Consider the following 25,088-nt stretch of genomic DNA (forward strand, 5'->3'; position numbering starts at 1 on the left):
AATAGCATTTGCTCACTTCATGTGTCTGTGTCACATTTTGGTAATTCTCACAATATTTCAAATTTTTCCATTATTAAACTTGTTATGTGACCTGGGATCAGTGATCTTTGATGTTACTATTACAACTTGAAGGTTCAGATGATGGCTAGCATATTTTAGATTTTTAAATTAAGGTATCTACATTGTGTTTTTAAGAATTAATGCTATTGCACACTTAATAGACTGAAGTATAGTGTAAACGTAATTTTATATGCTCTGGGAAGCCGAAAAATTTAGTGGTTTGCTTTATTGAGATACTCACTTTATTGCGGGTCTGGAACTGAACCCACAATATCTTCAAAGTATGCCTGTAAGACTATTTTATTCCAATTATCTTTATCTTTTTACAAGCTCTCTGTACTGTTTCAGAAGTTAGAAAACAAGCCATAATTCCTAGAACTTGCATTCCTGGTGACAGGTTAATTCATCCTACACAAAAAGTCATGCTCAAGTGTGCCAACCAGCCTGAGGCATGAGGAAGACCAGTGCATCACAGAATCACCTCTGTGACTCGCCCTTGATGGGCACTTTGGAATTTGCCCACAGCATTCTAAACTCTTCCCCATTGGTAGCATGCCTGAAAAATTACACATGGAGCAAAACGTTTGATAAAAATATATTTAAAACAAGCAAGAAAAAAATAGTTTTGACCTTAAGGATAATGTTCACCATTCTTTTAACCAAGTAGAGTTAAATAATATGTATAATGATTTCAAGTACCAACTTATAAAAGATGTGATAAATCAGAAAGCAAAGAACAGGAGGACTCTTTTTTTCAGAAAAATGTATTTGCAATTCAAATGTTCATATAAAAAGCATAAATTTTAAAAAGTTCATAGATGTGTGTTTTTAGAAGTGCTATGGTTTTGCCATTCACTGCAATTACATTCCAAAATGTGCAGGGTGGTCCACACTGCACCTTCTTAGCTTTGTCACACTGAAGTCACTCTCATCACAACCTCCCCCGAGCTGTTATCTTCTGACAAATCTTCATGGGGCCTCATCCGATTGAACAGATGTAATAACATGTAGCCACACTGAAACCTTGGGGAGGTCAACTGTGTTGGGTGGACCAAGTTCCTGTTTCGTAGAGCCGTCAATGGCAACCATAAAGTTCTGCTTGTGGAAGACTCTCCCCGGCTGCTTTCTTCGATGTCTGTGGCTTTGTCATAATTTAATACATCCCAGTGTAAGTTGACAGCTCGCCAGCGTTTAAACACTCTGTAAACTGCAGCTCCTTCATGGACAATGAGACCTAAATTTGAGGGAAAAATGAAAAAGACTGGTCATCATCAAAAGTTGAGAATGTTATTTTGTATACAAGTAAGATTAAAGATATAGTCTATTCTCTGTTATGCATCATCATCAAAAACGTGGTATTCTGACTGCTCAAACACTATGTCTAATGGCAAGCTATTACCTGTATTACACAGGAGTTGTCAATATTCAAAAATAAGAATCCACTGCCATGCAGACAGTAAAGTCATCATGGGTATAAATTACTTGCTCCATTATGGCTCAGAACATCCTTAGGCATTTACGTTGCCTTAGGAGAACCATTAGGTTCGTTTTTTCATTCAGCATCTCTTTCTTGAGTGCCCACCGTGAGCCAAGCAATGTGTTAGAGATTTGGTCCCAGTTGGCAACTTGATTTGTGAAAGAGACAAATATCAAGGTCACTGCCACCTCCTCAGCTTCTAGAACAATGTCTGACACACAGGAGATACGATCGAACCTTTTGTTATTTTTCCTCTCCTCAACAATTCAACAAATATTTATTAAGCACCTACCTGAGAGATTTATGTATATTATCTCATTTATTTCTCACCAACCCCTTACAAAGTAAGCACTAGCATGTCCCCCATTTTACAAACAAGAAGTTGCTCAAGAGCAGACAGGTGGCAGCAGTGGAACAGGGATTCAAACCCAGGCAGGCGGGCTCCAGAGGGCTCTTTGCTGCTATACAGGGAATTGATGATTCCACATTTCTGAGACGAACTTTCAGGAAAGTAAACAAAATAATACGGGAACCTTGGGGACTACAAACTAGCCAACCGTAAGTTGGATATGGTGCCCTGTCGCATGGCTCCATCTCCACCATCCACTCCAGATCCCACCATACCCTGCATTTTTCACACATTTTATTTCAATGTGTAGTCCAAAAGCTTTTGAATCTGTGACCTAATACAAAAAGGAGTTCCTGGTGGGGAGGTCCCTTCAGGTAGAAAAGTGAGGAGGAGCTTCTCTCAGAGGAATTTGCAATTCCATTGAAAGTTGGAGGAGAAGCCAATGAAGTTTTTCTTAAGAATGGAATATGGCACGTAAGGAGGATGTGTCAGTTTTGACACAATCACTTTTAACCAAAATTTGAAAATGAGAAGATCTTACCACCTCCTAGCATTTAGAATCTCGGGAGTATGTCCTAGAGAAGCTCTCATAAATATGAAAAAGGAAGCATGTTCAAAAATGTTTATTACATATTTGTTTGAGAAAAAAAAAGCAAACAGTCTCAATGTCCATCCTGAGAAGAATGGACAAATTGTACTGGGTGGATCCAAAGGACTATAGCAATGAAAGAGAAGGGAACAGAGTCACATGCACTAACACGGATAAATCTTAAAATAAGAGTGGAAATCTCAAAGCCTCATAACAAATGAAAATTTCAGAAGTATAAATGATTGGAGTGAAGAAATACTATAAATTTTTATGGATACAGATACATATGGTTAAAATGTTAAAACGTGCATGGGAATAATAACCATTAAATTCATGATAGTGGGGGGGGTGAAATTGGAGAGAGGCTTCAAAGAGGGCTTTCTATTGTACCTTTAATATCGCGGTTTTTTTAAGCTGGGTGGTGGGGATATGAATGTTTAACGTGTTATTCTATATACTTTTCATGTACCCAAATAATTCATAATTTCAAAAGTTATGGAAAATTTATTAGGAAAGTTGACCTAAGATGGGTTGAAGAATAGACAACAGAAGTAGGGGAGACAAGTAAGGAGGTTACCACGTTATATGTGAGGAGCAGAGCGTTAGCAGTAAGGAGAACACAGAGAAACAAAGCAATAAACTTGTCAGAGGAAAAACTGACAGAAATTGTAAATGCAAGAAGGGGAAAAAAAAAATCAGAGGCTCACATTTTTAAGGCTAGAAGCCTGGGTGACTGAAAGGATGATAGTAACCTTCCCAGAGGTATAATGAGTACGGGTTTTGAACAAGTTTTTATTGAGGAGATTCTTTCTTTCTTTTTTTTTTTTTTTGTCAATTAAAACAATGACACAGAGGTGATGGAGATACCCAGTCTTTGAAAAATCACACCTACCTAATATGAGAATTTAAATTTTACATCTATCCCTTACCAGGAGATAAACTTCTGGCACATGTGACTTAAGAGCATTCCAAAGATACTAACATAGGCCACTAAAAAATGCATATGCTCTAATAGATAAAAACGTCTTAAGCCCAATTATTGTACATCACCAAAATAATGAGAAGTAATGTAAACTTCTGCTAATCATAGCAATTCAATGGTTTGATTCCTTTTTCCTAAAGAATAATCAGAGTTGACCCAACTGACCAGATGTTTTGGGGAAACACTCAGAATTATAAGTCAAGACTACCAGAATTTAATTGGTAATTCTAATATTAGCTTTTTGAAATCTCCCTGGCTAATGATTTAACTTTTCTGGTTCTGTTTTTCCTCCTTAAAATGCAATTGGAATGCCTAATCTATACATTCAGTGGGATGGTATGAAGATAAATTGGAATTCATGAACTATAAAGCACTCAGATTTCTTTGGAGATGGCAACTATCTAAATACAAGACATTATTATTGATTAAAAAATCAATAGTGAATCTATGTGGTGAGAAGCATTCATTCACACTAATCATAAGACCATTACAGTCTGCAACAGGTTCATTCTTGTTAAGTGCAGTGATGGGGGGCTGACTTCACCAGGGGAAACCACTTGTTTCACAGGATCCTCTTCTTTTTTTTTTAGTGATTTCCTTTGAAAGGCCAGAAATCAGATCATTTACTCAAGCTGAAAGTCATTTTCTGGGAATATATTCCTCGTAGCACTTTTCTAAATATTATACATAAATCTACCCAACGTGTAGAAATAAATCCCATAGGTCTTTATAGTACATTTTGATCTAAATTTAAAGAAAGAGAACTACTTGAAGTTCTCATGAAGACACAGTCCTCCTGAATTTCCAGCTCCATGTGCTGCTTCTTCATTGCATTCAGGTTATGAGTGACGTTTAGACTTTGCTTTATTCCCCGTGAAAGGTTGGAATTACTCCTCATCCTCTGGAGGCTTAAATTTTACTGAAATAGGAGGAACCCCATCTCACCCTCCTTTGTAATGTAAACTTTTCTCCTTAAGATTTTTCTGGGGCAGTGGCAAATGCCATTTGTACTAGTGGTTATGAGAAGACTTGACTACTGTGATCATTGAAATCCAGAGGTAAGGATTCATTTAACTCTAGTACAATGTGTTGAGAATCTGGCTATTAAAAGTCGCACTGCCCTCCTGTCTTACTGATGATAGGTCCCCTCTTGTTTCATAACTGATCAGTTCACATCCTTGAGTAGCCTTCACTCTCTGTGTAATACCTCAAATTAAGCCTTAAAATGAATCTGTCACCTTGACATTTCAGGTCATACGAAGACAGGCTTGGATTTGCTTCATCTGAGTCACTAACTCTGAAGGAAAAAGCAATTATAATTTCTATAAAATGTAAATATTAAATGTTACTTGCTACATTATTAATGGCAAAGGTGTCAACAAGGTGTGATTCATGGGAACTTGGGGTTTTGAAACTTGAGGACCGTGTGTGTGTAGGTGTCCCTGTGTGTGCAGTTGGTTGTTTCTTATCATTTTCTTGCCAGTAACATTAATATGAGCATTGCCCTTATTGATGTGCAAAGGAACATTTTTGTTAGGGAATAATCTTTAACGACAGAGCAGGTTTAAGTATTTTCTGGTTTCATTGAAATAAGAGCACAGTGTTTATGTAAGTAAAATATATCCCAAATTTGGAAATGGTGTGTTAGTTGAAATTCTTACAAGGTAGTAGAAAATGGGCTAACTACCCATGAAATAATGGGAAGACTCTCAAGGTACACAGACTCACACATGTGCATGTGTGCGCACACTCACCATTTGTCTATGTTTATTTCAATATAGACAAATGGTGTGTTACAATTAACAGAGACTTGCAAAATTTATGTTCAAATACAAACAAATGTTGATATTAACTACCAAACCACCAGTCTAACCATTTCACTTCTTGTGTTGCTTGTTTCAGCTTTTGTTTGAATAGATTTGGTCATTTTTCATAATTTAAAAACTAAATTTTTATCAAGGATCTGTTCTGTGCCAAGTGCTTTTACATGCACAATTTTCATTTAATCTTGACTGCGACTCTACAAATATATATTATTGAATAGTTTCATAGTTAAGGAAATTGAGACCTAGAGAGATTTAGCCAATTGTCCAACATTATGAAGATATCAGCTCTGAGAAGGAAGCCCAAAATTTGTCTATATGTAAACCTTGAGTGCTACAGTGCTATTCATTCTAAATATCCAGTGCATGGCAGCCTCTCCTAGTCATAGAATGACCAACTGAAAGAGATATTGCTATGGACTGAATGTTTGTATCTCCCCCAAATTCATTTGTTGAAGCCCCAATCTGCAACATGATGGTATTTGGAGGTAGGAGGTAATTCATGAGGGTGATTAATGCCCTTATAAAAATTGGGAGAGACATAAGTTTTCTCTGTGTGTGTGTGTGTGTGTGTGCATGTGCATGCACCAAGGAAAGGCCATGTGACAATATAACGAGAAGATGGCTGTCTGCAAACCAAGAAGAGAGCCCTCACCAGACTGAATGTGCCAGCACCTTGACTTTGGACTTCCCACAGCCTTCGGAACTGTAAGAAATAAATGTTTGTTGTTTAAGCCACCCAGGCTGTGGTATTTCGTTAGAGCAGCTCAAACAGGCTAAGACAGACCTGGTATAAAAACTACATCATCCTCATTTAAAATATGAGTAAATTAAGCCCTGGAGACTATGATTTGGGCAAAGTTATACAATTAGTTGCCATTTTTAATATCCTTGTGTGTCACTGACACTGTTTCATCTCTAGGAGTGCCAATAAAACAGTGCCTTCCATCTGTCCCCATCCTAGGAGAGAAAAGGGTTGAGGAACCTCATATGAAGGCAACACTGTAAGTGGTGAACACTCCATCTGGTAAGCTGCACTCATCCTGAGCTTTCCCAAGAAATGTAAGATCCTGATAACACAGCCTAAACGCCTGTGTGCTGTTCAGTCACAGAGACCCTTGGGAAAGCTAAAGAACTCGCAGCTCGCAGCGGATATTTGGCCAGAAAAGGCTCTCTTGATTGTGTGAAAATGTCTAAGATTTCTCAGTTAAATTTAACCATTCTCCCTGGCCAAGATTCTCATTCTCATTCTCCCTCTCTCCCCCTACCTCTCTCAGTGAGTTTCATTCTGGAAAGTCAGCGTGCACCAGAGCGGAATGGTGACTTTGGGGCCCCTATGGTTACAGTTAAGAAGAACAGGGCTTCCCTGGTGGTGCAGTGGTTGAGAATCCGCCTGCTAATGCAGGGGACACGGGTTCGTGCCCCGGTCCGGGAAGATCCCACATGCCGCGGAGCGGCTGGGCCCATGAGCCATGGCCGCTGAGCCTGCGCGTCTGGAGCTTGGGCTCCACAACAAGAGAGGCCGCGACAGTGAGAGGCCCGCGCACCGTGATGAAGAGTGGCCCCTGCTTGCCGCAACTAGAAAAAGCCCACGCAGAGAAACGAAGACCCAACACAGCCAAAAATAAATAAATAAATAAATAAAATTTAAAAAAAAATAAAAGAAGAACAGATTAGAGAAGATTAGAGTCAACCTCATAAAGTGGCTCCATTTTTTAGTCCTTAATTCTCACTGGAACTTGGGGAAGACCAGAGTGTGGTTGCACAAAAGAGGGTTAACTAAATGAGACTGTGGCCCAAGATACCCTTTGTTGGGAATCATCGTTGCTAGAATGTAATCAAACGCATGAATCCTCCTGGCACATCTTCCTAAGATACTCTACATTTAAATGCCCAACCATTATGGAAACTTAGATGTAAGTGCAGAGGTGATCACTTTAAATGTTACTCTTCCATTGTTGAATCTTGTTAATGTGAATCTTGAAGAAATAACCACAAGTCATTTCTATATACACTGAACGATTTTTGTTGGGACTCAACTATATATGAAGCTTAAAGTAAAACAAAAGCCAGGAAAGAAAAAAAAAAGCAAAAATATAAAACTTAAAGAGAGATATAAAGATTGAAAGACAATACATATTCCATTACAGAAATCACTAAGCTCACAAAAGCAAGCTATCATCAGCTGATATCCTAAAATCTAGGCCTCTGGAAACTACAGTATCCTGATTATATATGGGGATTTTTGTGAAACATATTTCCAATATTGCCCATCAGAACAAATAATGAAAAGAAATATCCTGCATAAAATGTACTTATATCTCTAAAAGATGAGTTGATTCTTCTATTGTTGAATATTTTATATATATATATATATATATATATATATATATATATATATATATATATATATATAATAAGAACCAAGTTGAGAATGGCAGGTTGGTCATCAAAGTTTAAAGCTCAGGGGTTCAAACACAGATTCATCATTAGCATTGGTAGTAAGATCTGCTTTGCTAAGAAATGTGATAAGGACAACGAATTATTCAGAAACTTTCCACAACATGAAAACCCTTGACACTAGAGGCTGGCTAGTTTCCAAATATGGATGATCTAATCCACCTCACTCCCAAAGTAAAGAACAGCACACATGAAGAAATGATTATGACAATGATTATGACAACAGAGCCTAAATGACCGTTTCTCTGAGAGCACACAAAAGGAAATTCATGGTGTTTGTTTTACAACACTGCCACCCTCTATGTCTCCCTCTCCACTCAATGAAATCTGCCGTCATCAGCCTGGTTGCAAAGAACACATTTGTGCTGTTCCTTCAATGCTGAGGACCAACACTGCCTGGGCACAGAACAAGATGCAAAGGCAAATTTTAACATGGAGTGTAACCTCTCACTAGTTGGCAGTGAGGGAAGCACCCCCTTTTCTAGAAGGTCTTGACATAGGTTGGATCTGGTTCTTAACCTACCATCTCTATTTCAGTTAATGATCATCCCCCAAGTCAGTTAAGCTGAAACCCAAGAATCACCTAGACTAGTCTATCCTCTTGCATGAAATTCTGCTAATTCTCTCTTCTTAGCAAATCTGAGATGAAACCATGAAACACAGAATCATCTCTCCGTGACCCCAACCAGTCATGTGCTCCCTGAGGACAGGAACCCTATTCCTACTTCAATTACTGTCATGAATCCAATAGTCACAAAATGACGGTGCCCAGGCCAAAAGCCTAAGAGGCAGACATGGATTCCTCTCTTCTATTTCCAGGCAAAACAGGAGAATTAAAAAAATGCTGTCCATTTATCTGACCACTTGCTCTTCTAAGAAGCCAATCCATCAATCAATTATTTTAATGAATTTTTTTCTTCCTTAGTAGAGAGGAGATTCCGCTGAACTTTCAATTAATAGCCCTGGAGCACAAATCTACCATAGGCATATTCACAGAATATTCCTCAAAAGCTGCAAACTTGTTATACATTATAAAATACATGATATGTTAATTTTTTTAAAAAAAGATTAAAAGAATTCACTGGAGAGAAGAATTGTTATATTATCTAAGTTTCCATCCAAAAGTGCTTGAGGAAAAAAAGATCTATGGATATGATTATTTCAATAAAAGAAATAAAGGAATGAGTCCAATACTTTTATAGGTAATAAAGGTATCCTAGAGTTCCCCTGTAACTGGGAGCATGATTTAGAATCAGTTTAATTTCAGCTGAATGCAACTCCAATTCATGGACAGATGGAACACCTGGTAGCAAAGAGTAACATCATATCACAGAGATGAGAAGTTGTCAAATGTAGTCACTGAATTTCAAAATTAGGAAATATTGGGTATGATTTAACCCAACCTGTTCACATGGGGGGGATGAAGTCTCTGAGGCCCAGAGAAGTGACATGGCTTGACCAACGGGCCACAGTTAAGTGTCCAAGCCCAGAATCAGAGCCAGACCCCTGATGCCTGATCCAATGCATTCCCTCTGCAAGAACTCATATCTCAGGTGCCACCCCTGGCTGAAGCTGGTCCTCGCTAGTGTCTATTTGGCCCAAGGGATATTATACTGACTATGAAGTAGACAGAATCAAAATCTCTTTTCAGACTAAGATGGTCAGTTCTCCTCTGGCCTTTATTCTAAAGTGTGCATTGCAGCATCTGGATGGTAGATGGGAGTGATCCTCTCAGTTTATAAAATAAATAACTCTGCAAACCTCAATATTACAGTGTTTGGTTAAAAAGCTGATCAATGTCTATCTTCTGGGTTAATTAATGCCTCAAGGATTGGGAATCTACTTTGGTAGATTTCCATTTGTTTCCTACACTCTGGACCAAAGCCAGTTCTTAGAAGGAGTCTATTAGTGGACTTTTCCTAGCGGCAAGTCAAGATATGTACAACTAATGTTCCCTTCCATCTCCAATGGATAAACTGTCTACTCCAAACTTGCAGATTATGATTTTATTAATCTTTGGGGTAAACAATACATGTATTGATTGTTCCATTTCAGGGGTGAGAACAGCATTTTAAAAGTTTCAATTGATCTAATTAAAACCTGTGGGCTTCCCTGGTGGCGCAGTGGTTGAGAGTCCGCCTGCCGATGCAGGGGACGCGGGTTCGTGCCCCGGTCCGGGAAGATCCCACATGCCGCGGAGCGGCTGGTTCTGTGAGCCACGACCGCTAAGCCTGCGCGTCCGGAGCCTGTGCTCCGCAACGGGAGAGGCCACAACAGTGAGAGGCCCGTGTACCGCAAAAAAAAAAAAAAAAAAAAACCCAAAAACCTGTTTCTCTCTGGACCTGACATAGGCTATTTCACATTTGTTGGCTTTGCTTTTCATTTCTCTTAATCACACAGACTGTGGGTAAAAATTCCAAACAGAAGCGGCCATCTCAGCATAAGTGCAGTTTCTAACTCTCTGAATTCATCCACATAACATCAGTAAGATTTTTAATTGAAAAAGCAATAAAAATTTTTATCCTGAATATAAAAATGCTCAGACCTTAAGTTTCCTTAATATTCTATTCTGTGATCTAGCAAGAAAATTCAAGGTTGAGATGTGATTCTTTACATAAATTATTCTTATCAAGAAACTGTTTCACTCAGAACAATGCAAAGAGAGAGACATGGCTTTTGGTATGGTATATTTTCCATTCTCTTTACTAATGTTTCTGTATGTTGTGGTTCTATGAATTTACAATAAATAAAGGCTTCGCAAAACAGCTACATTACTTTGGGTTTCTAAGGAAAATTTTTTCTTTATTTCTGATCTAAAATCAGTAGTTGAAGAAAGTATTTATTCCTGATTCCGTGCCTTAGGTGTTCGAGACAGCAACTGACGAAGTAGTTTCACTTTATTGAATAGACAACATTTTGTAAGTTAGCCATTTGAGCTCACCGTATAAGGAGATAGAATTAATCACATAAACATTTTTACACAGGCTCTGGAGTTGCAGTGTCCGGAGTCCAATCTTGGGTCCCTCTTCCAATCTGTGTGACCTCCGGAAACTGGTTAACGGCACCTTAGTTTTCTCATCTCTGAGGTGAGGAGAACGGTACCTACACCTCATTGGGTTGCTGTGAGGACTGAGTGTGAAAATGCAGGTAAAGTGCTTAGAATGTTGCCTGGGCCAGGGTAAACACACTCTTAGTCATCACTGGAGATTTGATTTTAAAACCTCCTTTCAACGTATTTGGAAGCAGCTGAAAACATATACAGGCTCCACTTCTCTGCTCCTCTGTGTGCTTCCTCATGACCCCAGAGAAAGCCTGGCAGCGTGCCGCAGTCCCACATCCTCCGTGTGCTACGTAGGAGCATCATTTAGAAAAATCACGTTCACACTCTCCGTCGTGAGAAAGTTCTTTGTTGCAAAAGAGTGTGAAGCCAAGAGGCTCCCAAAGAGGTCGGTGCCAGTTCTGAAGAAGAATCTCCAGCTTCTCAGGTTAAGGGAGCTGTGTCATCTTGTCATTCCCATTACCACGGTCTACTCTGCTTTCTCTTGCAAGGAAAACGTCCCATGTCCAAGTTGAATTGGCCTCTTTAAGAACCTCATTTTAGAGTAGCCTAGGATGTACTCAGATCTCTCTAAAGTAGTTGCAATTGTTCCAACCCTCACGTGTTTAGAAATCACACAACCACTCTCGTGGAAAACAGTAAAGACAAAGCAAGAGTGAAGTCGCACAAATCACACACACGTGCGCACGCGCGAATGCTCACACACAGAGCGAAGCCACAAGGGGTGGCCCCTCCTGATGCCTCAGCTGACCCCTACAATCTCAGATGATTTGTCCCCTGGCTCCTGGATCTCCTCAGCCTCACAGACCCACACTCCTCAGGTCCATGTGGAAGACTTGACCATGACCTGACCTGCATAACCCTTGCCCTCCGCGGTCCCTCCTTCACTCCACCCCGGGCCTTTCCCTTCCAGAAACCGGTCCAAGTGCAAAAGCCCTGACACTGTACCAGCACTGCCGACAACCACCACCTCCACTGCTTCTCACTCACCCGCTTTCTTCCTTTCAATGAGGGCACCCGTTCTACTTCCTGAAGACCTCGAGCCCCTCTATTGGGCAATCCTTCTCCACTCTGCCAGCTTCTTTTTGGCTCTGGTTGCTTCCCCAGGCACTGAGAAAGCAACCCCATCCTGTAATCGTCCTCCACCACTCAAGGTGAAGGGCAAGGTTCATCTCGCTGCTGGTCTCCCAGCAGCTCTGTATATAAAACCTCATCTTAGCCCAGTCTCACCATTTCACCGCTCTGCACTCACTCTCAGCGCTAGTGGGTAAGAATACACAGCCTCATAGCCCTGGATGTTGGGGCCACCCCCGGCCCAGCCTCAGGAGGGCACGCAATCACGCCCAGTGGTTCTTCATGTCTCCTGGCTCAGCTCCCCTCCCCAAAGCCCTGCGCTGCTGACTGTCATTTTTAATTCTCTCCACAAACTCCTGTCCCCAGGCTGTGCCTTCCCTGTCTCCACAGATGACCATACTATCTGCCTGCCTGAAAAAGGGGAGATCTTTGGCAAGGAGGACCATCCATTTACCCTCCCAGAGCAGCGTATGCAGCATCTCTGGCTGCGCCCGCCCTCTCCTCCCCCCCTGCCCATCTCAGGGGTGAGGGCGCCCTTCCTGTGCAAGACACGGACCCCTCCCCTGTGCGCTGGGCTCTATCTCCGCACCTCAGGGGCATCAAGCTGTCCCCTCCCACCTGGATCTTCAATCTGCCTTCTGATTTCTTCTGGGTCTGTCTTCTCAGCATTTTGCTCAAACCTCGCTCCACCATTAAAACAAATAAACAGGAACTTTCCTCAATTCTACACCCACCCCCCCAGATTCTACCCTCATTTAACTGTGCCCCTTTTCAGCCAAGACTTATGAACTTACATTTTGAGCCCCTCTGCCTATCCCAGCCGTTCTCAGCAATCTCGTCTCTATCCACCGAACCCCCGTATTGCCAGATCCAGTGATACGTTTTTGTCTGGATTTCACCTGCTCTTGGTAAGGCATCTGGCACTGTTGGCCACTTGCTCCTCTGCCCCGGTCTCTTCCTCCCCTCGCCTGGCCCCACTCCCTCCTCCTGTGGCCGCTCTCCCCTCCCTGCCTGCTCTGTGTCTCACTGTGCTCCGCAAACTGCTGCTCATATCACACAAATCACTTGCCCTCGCAGACGCTGGTTTCAACCACCAGACACAAGTCCCCAGCTCAACTTTCCAACCCTAAGTATGATTAACCTTCCCCCACCTGCACTCACATATATTTCTCTCCTGGCACTTTCCACGTTGTATTTTATTTTATTTTTTATTTTTTTTGCATTACACGGGCCTCTCACTGTTGTGGCCTCTCTCGTTGCGGAGCACAGGCTCCGGACGCGCAGGCTCAGCGGCCATGGCTCACGGGCGCAGCCGCTCCGCGGCATGTGGGATCCTCCGGACTGGGGCCCGAACCCGTGTCCCCTGCATCGGCAGGCGGACTCTCAACCACTGCGCCACCAGGCAAGTCCTCCACGTTGTATTTTAATTGCTTATTTCCCTGACTGTCTCTTATCAGCAGCTGGAGAGCAGGGAGGATGCTATATTCCAAAAGCTTTTCTGCAAAGGCCCAGATAGTAAATATTGTAGGTCATGCACACATCATGGTCCCTCTTTGATGAGGCTGCAAGCACTCACTGACAACATATCAGTGAATGGATATGACTGGGTTCCAAGAAAACTTTTTTTATGGCCACTGAAATTTATATATGATATAATTTTCATAGGCAGTGAAATAATATTCTTCTTTCAGTGTTTGTTTGACCATTTCAAAATCATTCTTAGATCACGGATTATACAAAAACAGGCAGCAGACTGTGAACTACTTGTATTTCTATCCTGTACTTTATTATTGGGACACAATAAATACCCGGTGAATGTTGGCCTAATAGATGACTAATACTTATTTGGCTAAACCGCCCCAACTGAGACAGGCTGAAAGATTCACACTATTTCCTATGGAGGAAAGAAAAGTCAACGATAACAATATACTTGGTCTGCTGCTCGGCTTATCATGTCCATGTTTCTCCAAAAGAACTTGAACTGTACAAGGTCACAAGAGGGGAAGGTTTGGGGTTGGGTTTTCTCCCCCAGGAGGAGGCCTGAAGAGTTAACTCACTTTGAGAGACCATTTCAGGCACAGCCTTGAGGACAAGTAGGAAAAGCAAGTTCCTTTCTGCTTTCTCTCCGGGGGTTTTAAAGGCAGCGATACCAGTAATAACAAACTATGATAATAATCTTTGGAAAAGTTGGTAAACATCAGTGTGATCAAGGCCCAGAATAGCCTATAATTTGTACTTCCAGAGTAAAGAGATAATAACGGCCTGCTTCTCAAAGCATATAAAGGGTAAAGCTCTGTTCTTTCTCTAACGATGCTGAATTACAAGGGCCCATTCTGCCTCTCCGTCCAAGGGGCCTGGCTAGATTCTAAGTGAAGCTGGGGCACTTCCTGGGGCATCAAGCCCACGAATACATTCTGAGATCAGGAACTAATGATCTGTGCTTGTAAAGGAATTCTGCTCTAAGGAACGATTCCAAACAAGCCAGGAGAGCATCCGAATCTGGTAACAGGCACAGCTGCAAGGATGACAGACCAACCAGCGCGGCCCACCTCGCAGCCCAGTCCCGGCCTGGGAGGAAGCTTGAAGGGAAACCCAGAGGGGCTCTGGGCCAGAGTAGAAGGCCTCTGTCCAGCTGCTGGGCAAGGGTCTCCCGAGTGGCCAATGAGACGCTGGAGGGACGTTGGTCCCCGATCAAATGAGAGATCGGGAAATTGAAGAAGGAAATGGAGCAGAGGTGGCTGACAGTCCTCTCCCGTCTGGAGGGAAAACTGTGATAGGACGATTCAAAAAGGAAACACCGGGCTAATCGACTTCCTTAGTTATTTTGCCAGACACCGTTCAAGCTGAGCTGCTTTTTTCTCACGCCTCATATGATTCACGCAGACTCACCCACATCCGTGCTTCCTATGAAACTCAGAGTGAGACAAGGGCAACACCACCTCCCCTCATCCGCTGCAACCTAAAGTGCCAACCAGGCACTCGCGCAGTCTTCTGCGTCTCCCTCCAGCCCCCCGCCTCCCCTCCGTGGCCGAATGTGGACCCACTGACGTCCAAGCTCCGTTTTCCTGAGTGATCCCAGTGGCTCAGATCCCAAACTTGGTGGTAGTGGTGGTGACTGGGGTGGGAGGGGGTGGAGTGTGATGAAAGGTGGGCTCCGCCCACCAAAAAAATCTACTTTACGTAGATTTGAAATCTTACGATCAAACTCCCTGACAATTTTAAATGAGTTGGCGCTGTACCATTTGGCGGCCCTGAGAAGAGGTGTCCCCACTTCCCAGAGAGAAAGTCCCTTCGATGCGGAGACGCCCCATGTCAGGTCACACTGGACTGACTCCATGGTCTAGGCTGTCCCCTGGGAGGGCTGCGACGTCTGTCCAACATCCACAACCCGTTCTGTGAAAGAGAGCGCCCCACAGGCCCTAGAGAGTGTGGTGAGCTTGAGTGTTCTCTCGGTAATTTTACATTTTTCTCCTGGAACTATTTGATAACTTTTATATTTGCCCATAAATATACTGCAGCTTAAAAAAAAATGCTCTCTCTCTATCACGACCCGGGAGCTGAACTTTTTATAAATCTCGCCAACTGCTGTTCTTTCAATCACACATCTGTATGGTAATGACCCTGTGTGACAAGGTAAGAAGCAGAAGCCCTCTGGAGGGCGCTCCCCAGCAAACCCATTTTTCTCTGCTCTAAGTTACGGCATGTTTCAATTCCAATGTTACTTTCTTTCAGTAAATATGTTTTTCACCTAAAACACTTTAAGAAATATTGTCACCTTCTGAATCATGCTAGGAAATGCCAGCGAGCATGGACAATTTTAAACAGGGGATGGTTTCAATGTCATTTATATTTTGTTTGGAACGCATTAGAATTTTCTTCCCTTAGTTGATTCACTTTCTTATGCTTTGCTTATGCTAATTGGGTTATACGTGTTGAAAATGAGCCACAGGAAGGAAGATGACCTAAATGCACCAATTTAGGCGGAAGTAACCCTGGCATTCAATAGACAACTGGTCATCCTCCATGGCAAGGACTCATTTGTGGTAACCAAGACTCTGATTATCCTGAAATTCTTTGTCAAACTTCTTCACCTTTCCTCATATAACATCAAAAAAATAGAAAATGTACACTTTACATTTCACATTAATAAAATGTTAAATCATGTGTTACTGTTAGCTGCTCTATATGGAGAAAAAAATAGCAAAGTAAAGCAATACCAAAAGCAAGAGAGAATTACCGTGTCTTTTTTTTTCTGGTACGCGGGCCTCTCACTGTCGTGGCCTCTCCCGTTGCGGAGCACAGGCTCCGGACGCGCAGGCTCAGCGGCCATGGCTCACAGGCCCAGCCGCTCCGCGGCATGTGGGATCTTCCCGGACCGGGGCACGAACCCGTGTCCCCTGCATGGTCAGGCGGACTCTCAACCACTGCGCCACCAGGGAAGCCCTACTGTGTCTTTTAAAAAGTAAATATAGGTCTTATATCACTAATCCAAAACCATAGGAATAGGTTGTATTTATCTATTGTTCTAAAGTTCTATAATGAAATGTGAATAAAAGTTACCAACTGGTAACTCTAGATAGTTTTCTTACATGTGCCTAAGTAGCTTTAGCTTGGTATATTACCAACTGTGAAAAACAGATTTTCAAAAGGGCCATGATATATATAAGAATTTATCTGAATTTTAAAAAAATTATTTAGATTTGAAACTTAGGAAAAGAAAACTTCATGTTGAAGAGTATGAGATTTCTGCAGAAGAAGCATTCTTCAATACTGACTATAACTGATACAGAAAGAAGAAGAAACTTTGATCAGATCCTCGTCCTAGTATACCTCAGGTTATTTTTGAATACCATACTGAAATACCGGATCTGCGCTATAAACACTGCACTGATTCTTTTAGAAGATAAAATCCAGCAGGGGTGATCCAGATCACTGCCTCTCAAAACCCCTGGCTTCGCCAGCACGTTTAGGAGCTCTGGGGTCAGTTTGTCCTACCTATTATACTGTTGACACTGAGGGGATTTCAATTTTCAATCTCTTCTTTTCGTGTAGTAAATGCTCCCTGAAATTGCTTTAAGAAAAACTGCTTCCCTCTGTCGCACGGCTCTGTGGCTAAAGTACCGATTCTGTTATTGCTGGATCTTCTGATTATTCTATTTCTCAAATTCAAGTGCAAGCATGCAGAACAGAAGAGGTGCACACACACACACACAGGAAACAAGCAGCCACCAAAAGTACCTCTCAGGGCGCTTTTGAAATAATGAGATAAAGTATAAGATGGTTGTTTATGCCGTCCTGCTTTAGAAAGCTTCACGTGGCATCCCTGGTGTCCCCCAGAGATGCCAGGCAGGATGAGCTGCATAGCAGCAAGGCTCACTCTTACTTTCTTACATAAAATTGCCCCGCAAACCTAAATTGTCAGAGAATGGATTTTTAAGAAAACCACTAGAATGGGGTTAAATATAGTCCAAGCTACAAATGTCAAAAAGCAAACTGTGAAAAAGATCTGGAGGATACACATCAAAATGTTGAGAGGGGACATTTCTGCAAAGGAAGTGACATAACAAAAGGGCAGTGTGAGGGAAATCGTCTTTTTAAAAACGTTACATATTTCACAGTTGTAAACACAAAATGTTTTTTAATTTGAATAGGCATATATTTATACTGTGTGGACGATTAAGAAAATCTTTAAAAAAAAAACAAAAGTAATTCAAGTTTTTAAATTTTATAGCCATAACCAGTTCCTTCCCTTACCATCCCAGGGAAGATACAAATATTTTCCCGACGCGGTTTTGGCACTAACTTGGAGTGTTAATGTGATTAGGTATAAGCACTGCTACCTCTGTTTCGGGAATCCCACTAACATAGTAGGGTTTTCGTTTTAGTTTGTTGCTCCTACAAAGAGACTGAACTCACCTCATGAGGTTCCACCAGACACTGACGAGACTTGGTAAACTGCCCTCACCTTCCAGAGGCAACGTAATCAAATGACCCCCCGTCCTTATGGCCGAGTCTTACTTAGCCCCTCATTTCTGTGAGTCATTCATAAACGTATTCCTCTCGTGGCCCAAGCTTCCCTTGAGTTTCACGGCCGATGGAAGTGTTTTATGTGCAAAGTGTGGAGCTGAGACCCAGGTCCTGTGCCCGGAGCCTTCCGCCAGGCATTTGCTTTTCATTTCTAAGTTTGCTAATCTTTCTTTGTCCACTGTGCAAATCTTCTTAGGGAGCCAACGCAGGCCTGCTGTGATTATTACTTCTCCCTAAGTTGCTGACCCTGGGCTACAACATCTTGGTGATTTAAATCCTTTATATTAGTTTTCCTGGTGCACAATCATAGTCTGAATGCCATCTATGTAAGTATTTATAAGAGCTCCACAAACATAATACAAAGTTATATCTCTTTGTACTTCCATTTCCTTAAGACATCTCCCTCTTACAGCTCCCTGTTTATCTCTTGACCCCCACCCTCTCACCTTTAACACCCTTCTCCTAACCCTCTTGAACTCATTTTCACTTTATTCATCTCTCATGGAACAGAGTTACTTTATCATTTAGGAAATACAGCCTGTTTATATAGACAAGGTGAAACTTGTTCATCAAACCCTCACACATTTACCATTCCATCATCTAGAAATCTGTCCAATGTGGTAGCCACTAGCCACATGTGACTGAGTTAAATTTAAATTAATTTAAATAAAATTAAATTTAAGATTCAGTTTCTCATTCTCACTAACTACATCAAGTGCTCAACAGCTTAATGTAGCTAGTGTCCATGGTATTGGACAACACAGATATACAACATGTTCATCATTGCAGAAAATTCTGTTGGACAGCCCTGATCTAGGTATTTGAACAATAATGGTACCTAGACCCTTGGGATAATTCAAACTTTAATAGTAAGAAGAAACTGGATCTTGGGAAAGCAGAAAATATTTTACATAAATATAAATGAAAGCAACAAACAAATTTACTTTGCCTGGAAATAAGTAAATTTCCCCAAGTAAATAAATTTTCTACAAATCTTTACTTTTCTATTTAACACTCCAATAAAAATCTCTTCCTAAACATTACATGCACTGGCTGGATTATAACATATTTTTGGTTCTGCAATGGTCCTCTATGGATTCGCAGAATTGTTTTTTAAGAAGAACATTTACGAAGCTGTCAATCTGCTCCTCGTTTAGGTACAAACAAGTTTGAAAAGCTTGGATGAGCAGGAATACGGGAATGTTTGCAACTACTTTAAAGCCCTCTGTATGGGGAGCCAATCTTACATCCTCCAGTGGTGACAGCGGGGCCATCTCCCCAATTGCCAAGCACCTCTTCATCCATCAGCCTGCTTGGCTATCACTTCCCCCATGAAATCTGCCTGAAAATGTTCCCTCCCTGCATAAAACAGCCAGCATCAATCTCCCCCTGCTTTGTCCAACGACCATCTCCTGTGCATACGTCCATCACTCTGCACATCCAGCTGAATTCTAGTTATTTCCACGTCTGTCCTGCTCTTGTGGCTGGGAGCCCTTAGGGGGACAGGAAAGTGACCGACTCTCCTTTGCATCCCCAGCACTTAGTACTGTGTTTGACACATACAAAGTTTATTGAACTGAGCTGAACAAATAGGACTCAGAGTTGAAAAGCCTGCTTTTCACCCTAACTCTGACTCTGGTCTTGCAGTCAGGGGTACGTATCTGAGGTATAATCAATGTAATCTACTTTGTTACCGTCCACATCTAATTAGAAGACATTTTAATTCATTTGAAATGGTAGCAGGAGCTATTACCTGCTATGATCCAGTCGGCTGTTGGTAGCCTACACGTATTTGCTTTCTGACTATAATGGTTTCTCGATTTCTTGGGAAAAAAAAAATAAGATTTTCTCTGGGTCCAAACAGGCTAACGAATGAGACTGCCAAATGAAATGAGCACTGTTGTTCAATCTGAATTCTTTAATATTTTTCAAAATACACATAAACTATTGTATGATGGGATTTTGATGTGATGAACAAAAAGACAATGAAAAGTATTGTCAATATTTAAAACTTAGATAAAAATCCACTCTCCAAAGCTTATTCAGGAAAATGTCAATTGGTTTTTGTCCCTAAGAAACTTGACTTTATAAAAAGGGCAAACACCCAAATTTCAAAAGGGAGGCCCAAAGACATCATACATTGTCAAAAAGATCGTTAGTTTATACGTATGTGCTCTTAAAACCAGAATCCTAATAATCTTGATTAAAAGACTGGCATTAACAATGAAAATTTAAGATATAATAACTCAGCATTAAATTCAGGCTGCGGAATTCAAGAAAATGATTTCCTAACCAAGAAATACATGGCCCTTTTCAGTGCTGTAATAAAGTCAACTGGAATTTTTTTCCCTTCAGGTTGGATTGGGAGCCTAATGGCTCTTTTGCTTTTCATCTCCCCTTTTAATATCAGTGGAATACCACATTTTATAACTTTTATGTTGAAATATAGAATAAACACTGTTTCTGAATTTGCTGAGGGATTTGTAGAACAATTTTGTAATCCTTCTTAATTTAGAGCCATACCCCAGAGACTATATTTGTACAGAGATTTAGAATTTCCAAATGCTTACATATGCATTGTCACATTTAATGCAAATTGTTCATATACATGATTAGCTCAGTTATTCAGGCAACATCTGTTCAGTTTACACATTATTCATGACATTTCCCTCCCTTCTTTTTCCGTTTCTGGCCTGAAATTTTATACATTTCTTTCTTATTATTCTTATATTAGTAACGAGAGGAAAGAAGAAAAGGAGGTGAAATCCAAGCTGATCATATCTTTTAAATGTATAGAGCTCTTTTAGAAAAAAATGAGGCTATTAAAACTGCGAGTTAAATTAAGGGTCTAGTGAGTAGAGGCGTTAATTTAGGTGGTTTAAAGCATTTCAGTGTTCGTGACTTATTTAAATACTCTTAATCTACAACTTCCAGTTAACAGCATAATTATTTTATAATAGTTATTTCCTGTACGCCTGTGTGCTAGGGATGCTTATTCCCATTTTTATAGGTGAGAGAGAGGACTATGGAGAGACGAAGTTGATCTATCCAAGCAGAGGCCAGCGTTACAAACCAAGGCACCTGATCCCAGGTCGGGAAGCCTTTCCCTGAAAACAGTGGCTCTCAAGCTTCATCGCACCTTGGCGAGCTTGTGAACACAGACTGCTGGGGTGGGGGGCACCCGGAAGTTTCTGATTCGGCAGATCTAGGGTGGGTCCTGAGAATGTGCATTTCTCAAAAACAGCACTGCAGATGCTGCTGCCATGGGTGGTCCTTGGACCATTCTTTGCAAACCACGGCTGCCTCCCTCGGCTCTTTTTACATCCTTTAAGCTGTAAACCACATCAGAGCAGGGAATCTCCTGGATACGGTGCTGCCTCTCTCCATCCCCATCTCCTATCGCCAACTGGTCACCATCACAATGCCTGTGGCACCTCACACACACTGGGTAGACGCTGCATGAATTGAATCGACCTCCATTTTCTCATGGTATAAGGGAAACAAGAGATTGGTTAAGTGAGACACGTACGGAACCTTTTTTGTACAGTCTATTTAAGGTAAACTATTCTATCCTTTATTTCTCTTCTAAGCCACTGAATTTAATAAGTGAAACAAAGAGGCACAGGACAGCAAGGAAAACTGTCCCCAAGTCCCTACCCTTCCAAGGGGCCCTTTATTCCCTCGGAGTCACCACACCACCACGTAAGACCTCCAGGTTATCAGTGCTCTCCCCAGATGTACAATATCGCCATTGGCACTAGTCAGTGCTTTCCCAGCTTTGTGAGGGGGATTTATGTGCTCCCATCCCTCAGAAATAAAGGACTATCCTTCCATCGCCTTCCTTCCATCGCCTTCCTTCAACTCCACCTTCCTTGTGTTGCAAAACAGATCACTTTAAACGGGCATTATCCTGTTCATTTTTTCAGACTACTTGAGAATAGAGATGCTATGCTTTTTGAGAAAAGTGGCGAGATTGTGACGCCCCAGATAGTCAATGAGCTGGATAACCGAGATCACGTGAACCACAACATTCTGCGTTAGATCCAACTGATGAAAACGTAAGAGCTGCAAGAAATGGATTACTGACAGTTTGTTAACGTTGAAGGTCATGATCTTACCTATGCACACTAGATCCATAAAACCATACATTCCATAGCAGATTTGAAAAAGGATGTCCTTCCTCTGCCACACTGCATAGGGACTGAAGGCTGACCAGAGGAGCCAGGTCACACTCGCTATTAAGAACAGGGATCCTAGGATTACAGCAATCATCTGAACTTTCTCAACCAGTGTTATAGAAATGCTTTGCCACTAAAAGAAAAACAGAGGCAGGTAAGGAAAAGGTGCTGTGTATAATGGAAAAAGAAAAAAAAAAACATTTTCAGCCCCATGTTTCTCTTCATGTTAGACCCTTTTCAATCTGATTGGCCCCCAAATGAATTTTTCCATTTCATCCAGGCTATAAAAAATAGACAAGCAGATAAAGATTAATGAATGGCCTCTACTTCATTATTTTCAGTAATTCACCATTCTACAAGTTGAATCTAGTTTTATTCCAGATAACCACACTGAGTGTGAATGGTGAGGAATGTTTAGTACCTAGGAATCACATTATCATCTTTCACATGTGCATGAAATTAAATACACTCTGAAGAAATATGGTGAGGACTCTTCTATTCGGAAATTTATTTTGCTCTTAACACATTTGCCTACTGCAAAAAAAAGGGAATTATCCCTTTTTTATGAAAAAAATGTAAAAAGCAAACAAATAAGCTATATAAGAACATCCGTGAAAAAGTCATTTAACACACTGAAATAATTATAAGGGAACTAGAAAATTGTATGTTATCTGTTACTGGTACATTTCATATGCTCAGATATTACTGGCCATTCATTATCTAATGAGTAATCCATGAAGCCATTCTTGTCAAGATTTAGAATTTGTACTTGAAGGAGTATCTTTGAAACTCACAAACTGTGTAAGCACACACCAGTCAATGGAGAAAGTAATTTGGTGTCTGAAGCATCAACGTTTGAGAGGGTTTATAGTATAAATGATGAAACACCTTTCAAGGGTGTTATCAACTTGAGAGAATTTATTAGTCATGTTCTCACTTTCGCATCGCTGAGACAGGAACAAAACTAGAATTTCTGTTATAGTCTGCCAGTAAACAATGAAACTCAAAACAACCTGCACAATCTCCCTGTGTGTGAGAGTTATGGCTGCTGCAACATGGGGCTTGTCAGCAGAATCCCTAAACAGTTTAAATAACCTTGAAAACAACAAACTTGAACAGTCAGCATCCATTGGGTGAATCAGATATCTCCTTAACCTCTTTACTTACCTGGAGTCTGAATATGTGCATCCCCAGATAGGGGTCTATCACTACTCATAAATTCCCTCTCTCCCTCACTGCCTCTGTCTCTCATCATAAAGAATTAACATATAATGATTTTAAATATGCTTTGAGTCTTGCATATTCTTAGAGGCAAGGTTCTAAATTCTATACTTGTTAAAGATTAAATATCAAAATGCATTTGAAATATTTCATTCTCTCAGGTCATTTACTTCATGTTTCTCTTAAAAAAAAACAGAACCAAATGACAAAGGTTGTAGATTCTATAAGAAAGGTATTTCTCACGATTTTAATACTAAGATTCATTGACTGAAAAGTGGTTCTTGCTTTTGCATGAATAATAACTGAACTAGTCAATATTATTTTATCATTACAAATGAATCAATGTTGTATTTCAAGCACGTATTTGAAGTTTTTTTTTTTTACTAGCATCCTGACATAATTTTAAACACATTAATTTCAAATGACTAGGCATTTGAATTTTAAACCATTTTAAATTTGGTGTCACAAGTGTGAAGTGTCAATGTCTGTGGTCTTGTTTAGTTCTGATGCTCATTAAAATCTGCATTAAATACAACATGGTAAATGATATAGAAAACTACTTCCAACTAATATCCGTCCTAGATGGATGCTATCGTGTCTGTATGCACTACGTTAGCCTTTGTCAATTTATTAATCACATCAAATAGATGAAAACAAATCATCGTTTTAAATCCATGAGGCAAAGGTGTCCAACTTGTGTGCGTGTGTGTGTGTTTGATTTTCCCATGATGTGCTACATGTTTCAAAATACATATGCCTGAAACAAAGAAGTCGGGTAATCAAAAATGAGTGAAGAAGATTCACCAAGAATGCGTTTTACATACTGAAATCTATTTTCCTTTTGCCAGGAATCCTTTACGTTCCAGATTCATTATGTGATTTTAGTGGAGTTAAATTTGGACAGCTCAATATTGTATAATTAATTATATTTAGCTTCAGTTAGGCTTATTAATTAATTAGTTGATCCAGGCTGCCTGCATGCCAATTCAGTAACAACACGGTGGACCCTAGTAGGCACTCGGATTTGGGTGAACTGGTGGGTATAGTTTTATGGTGCTGTGGTGTGACCTGGGACAAGGAAACTGGTGGCTTTGGTCTCAGAGTCAGCATGATTGCCAGGACCCGGAGGCCACGCTCAGGTGGCAGGCTTCCCACACATGAGGCTCAGCTGTTCCTTGACAAGGAATGTCAATGAGCAAAGGGACAGACTTACTAGGAATAAGAAACATGTGATATGGCTTATATGTGGAATCTAAAAAAAAAATTGATACAAATGAACTTATATACAAAGCAGAAATAGACCCACAGACAGAAAACAAACATGGTTAGCAAAGAGGAAAGGTGGGGGGAGGGATAAATTAGGATGTTGGGATTAAAATATACACACACTACTATATATAAAATAGATACGCGGGCTTCCCTGGTGGCGCAGTGGTTGCGAGTCCGCCTGCCGATGCAGGGGACACGGGTCTGTGCCCCGGTCCGGGAAGATCCCACATGCCGCAGAGCCTTTAGGCCCGTGAGCCATGGTCGCTACGCCTGAGCGTCCGGAGTCTGTGCTCCGCAACGGGAGAGGCCACATCAGTGAGAGGCCCGCGTACCGCAAATAAAAAATTAAAAATAAAAATAAAATAGATACGCAACAAGGACCTACTGTATAGCACAGGGAACTCTACTCAATATTTTGTAATAACCTATAAGGGAAAAGAGTCTGAAAAAGAATACATATAATATATAATATATATTATAGAACTGAATCACTTTGCTGTATACCTGAAACTAACTCAACA

At 41.0% G+C, this 25,088-nt stretch overlaps 1 protein-coding gene across 1 annotated transcript in view; it reads right to left on the bottom strand.

The window, feature by feature from the left end:
• Nucleotides 1-971: 971 nt before the first annotated feature.
• The window catches only part of MARCHF11 (membrane associated ring-CH-type finger 11), a gene marked incomplete at its 3' end in the record, with an annotated part of 118,584 nt that continues 94,467 nt past the window's right edge, over nucleotides 972-25,088 (bottom strand). Inside the window, exons 3-4 of the mRNA XM_082650609.1 lie at nucleotides 22,018-22,210; nucleotides 972-1,294 (exon numbers count right to left, since the gene is read on the bottom strand). Coding sequence (XP_082506735.1) covers nucleotides 972-1,294; nucleotides 22,018-22,210 — 516 coding nt within the window. The remainder of the gene's footprint in view (nucleotides 1,295-22,017; nucleotides 22,211-25,088) is intronic.

The sequence above is a fragment of the Grampus griseus genome (genome assembly GCF_964374135.1).
Source record: "Grampus griseus genome assembly, chromosome: 3".
Classification (NCBI taxonomy): domain Eukaryota; kingdom Metazoa; phylum Chordata; class Mammalia; order Artiodactyla; family Delphinidae; genus Grampus; species Grampus griseus.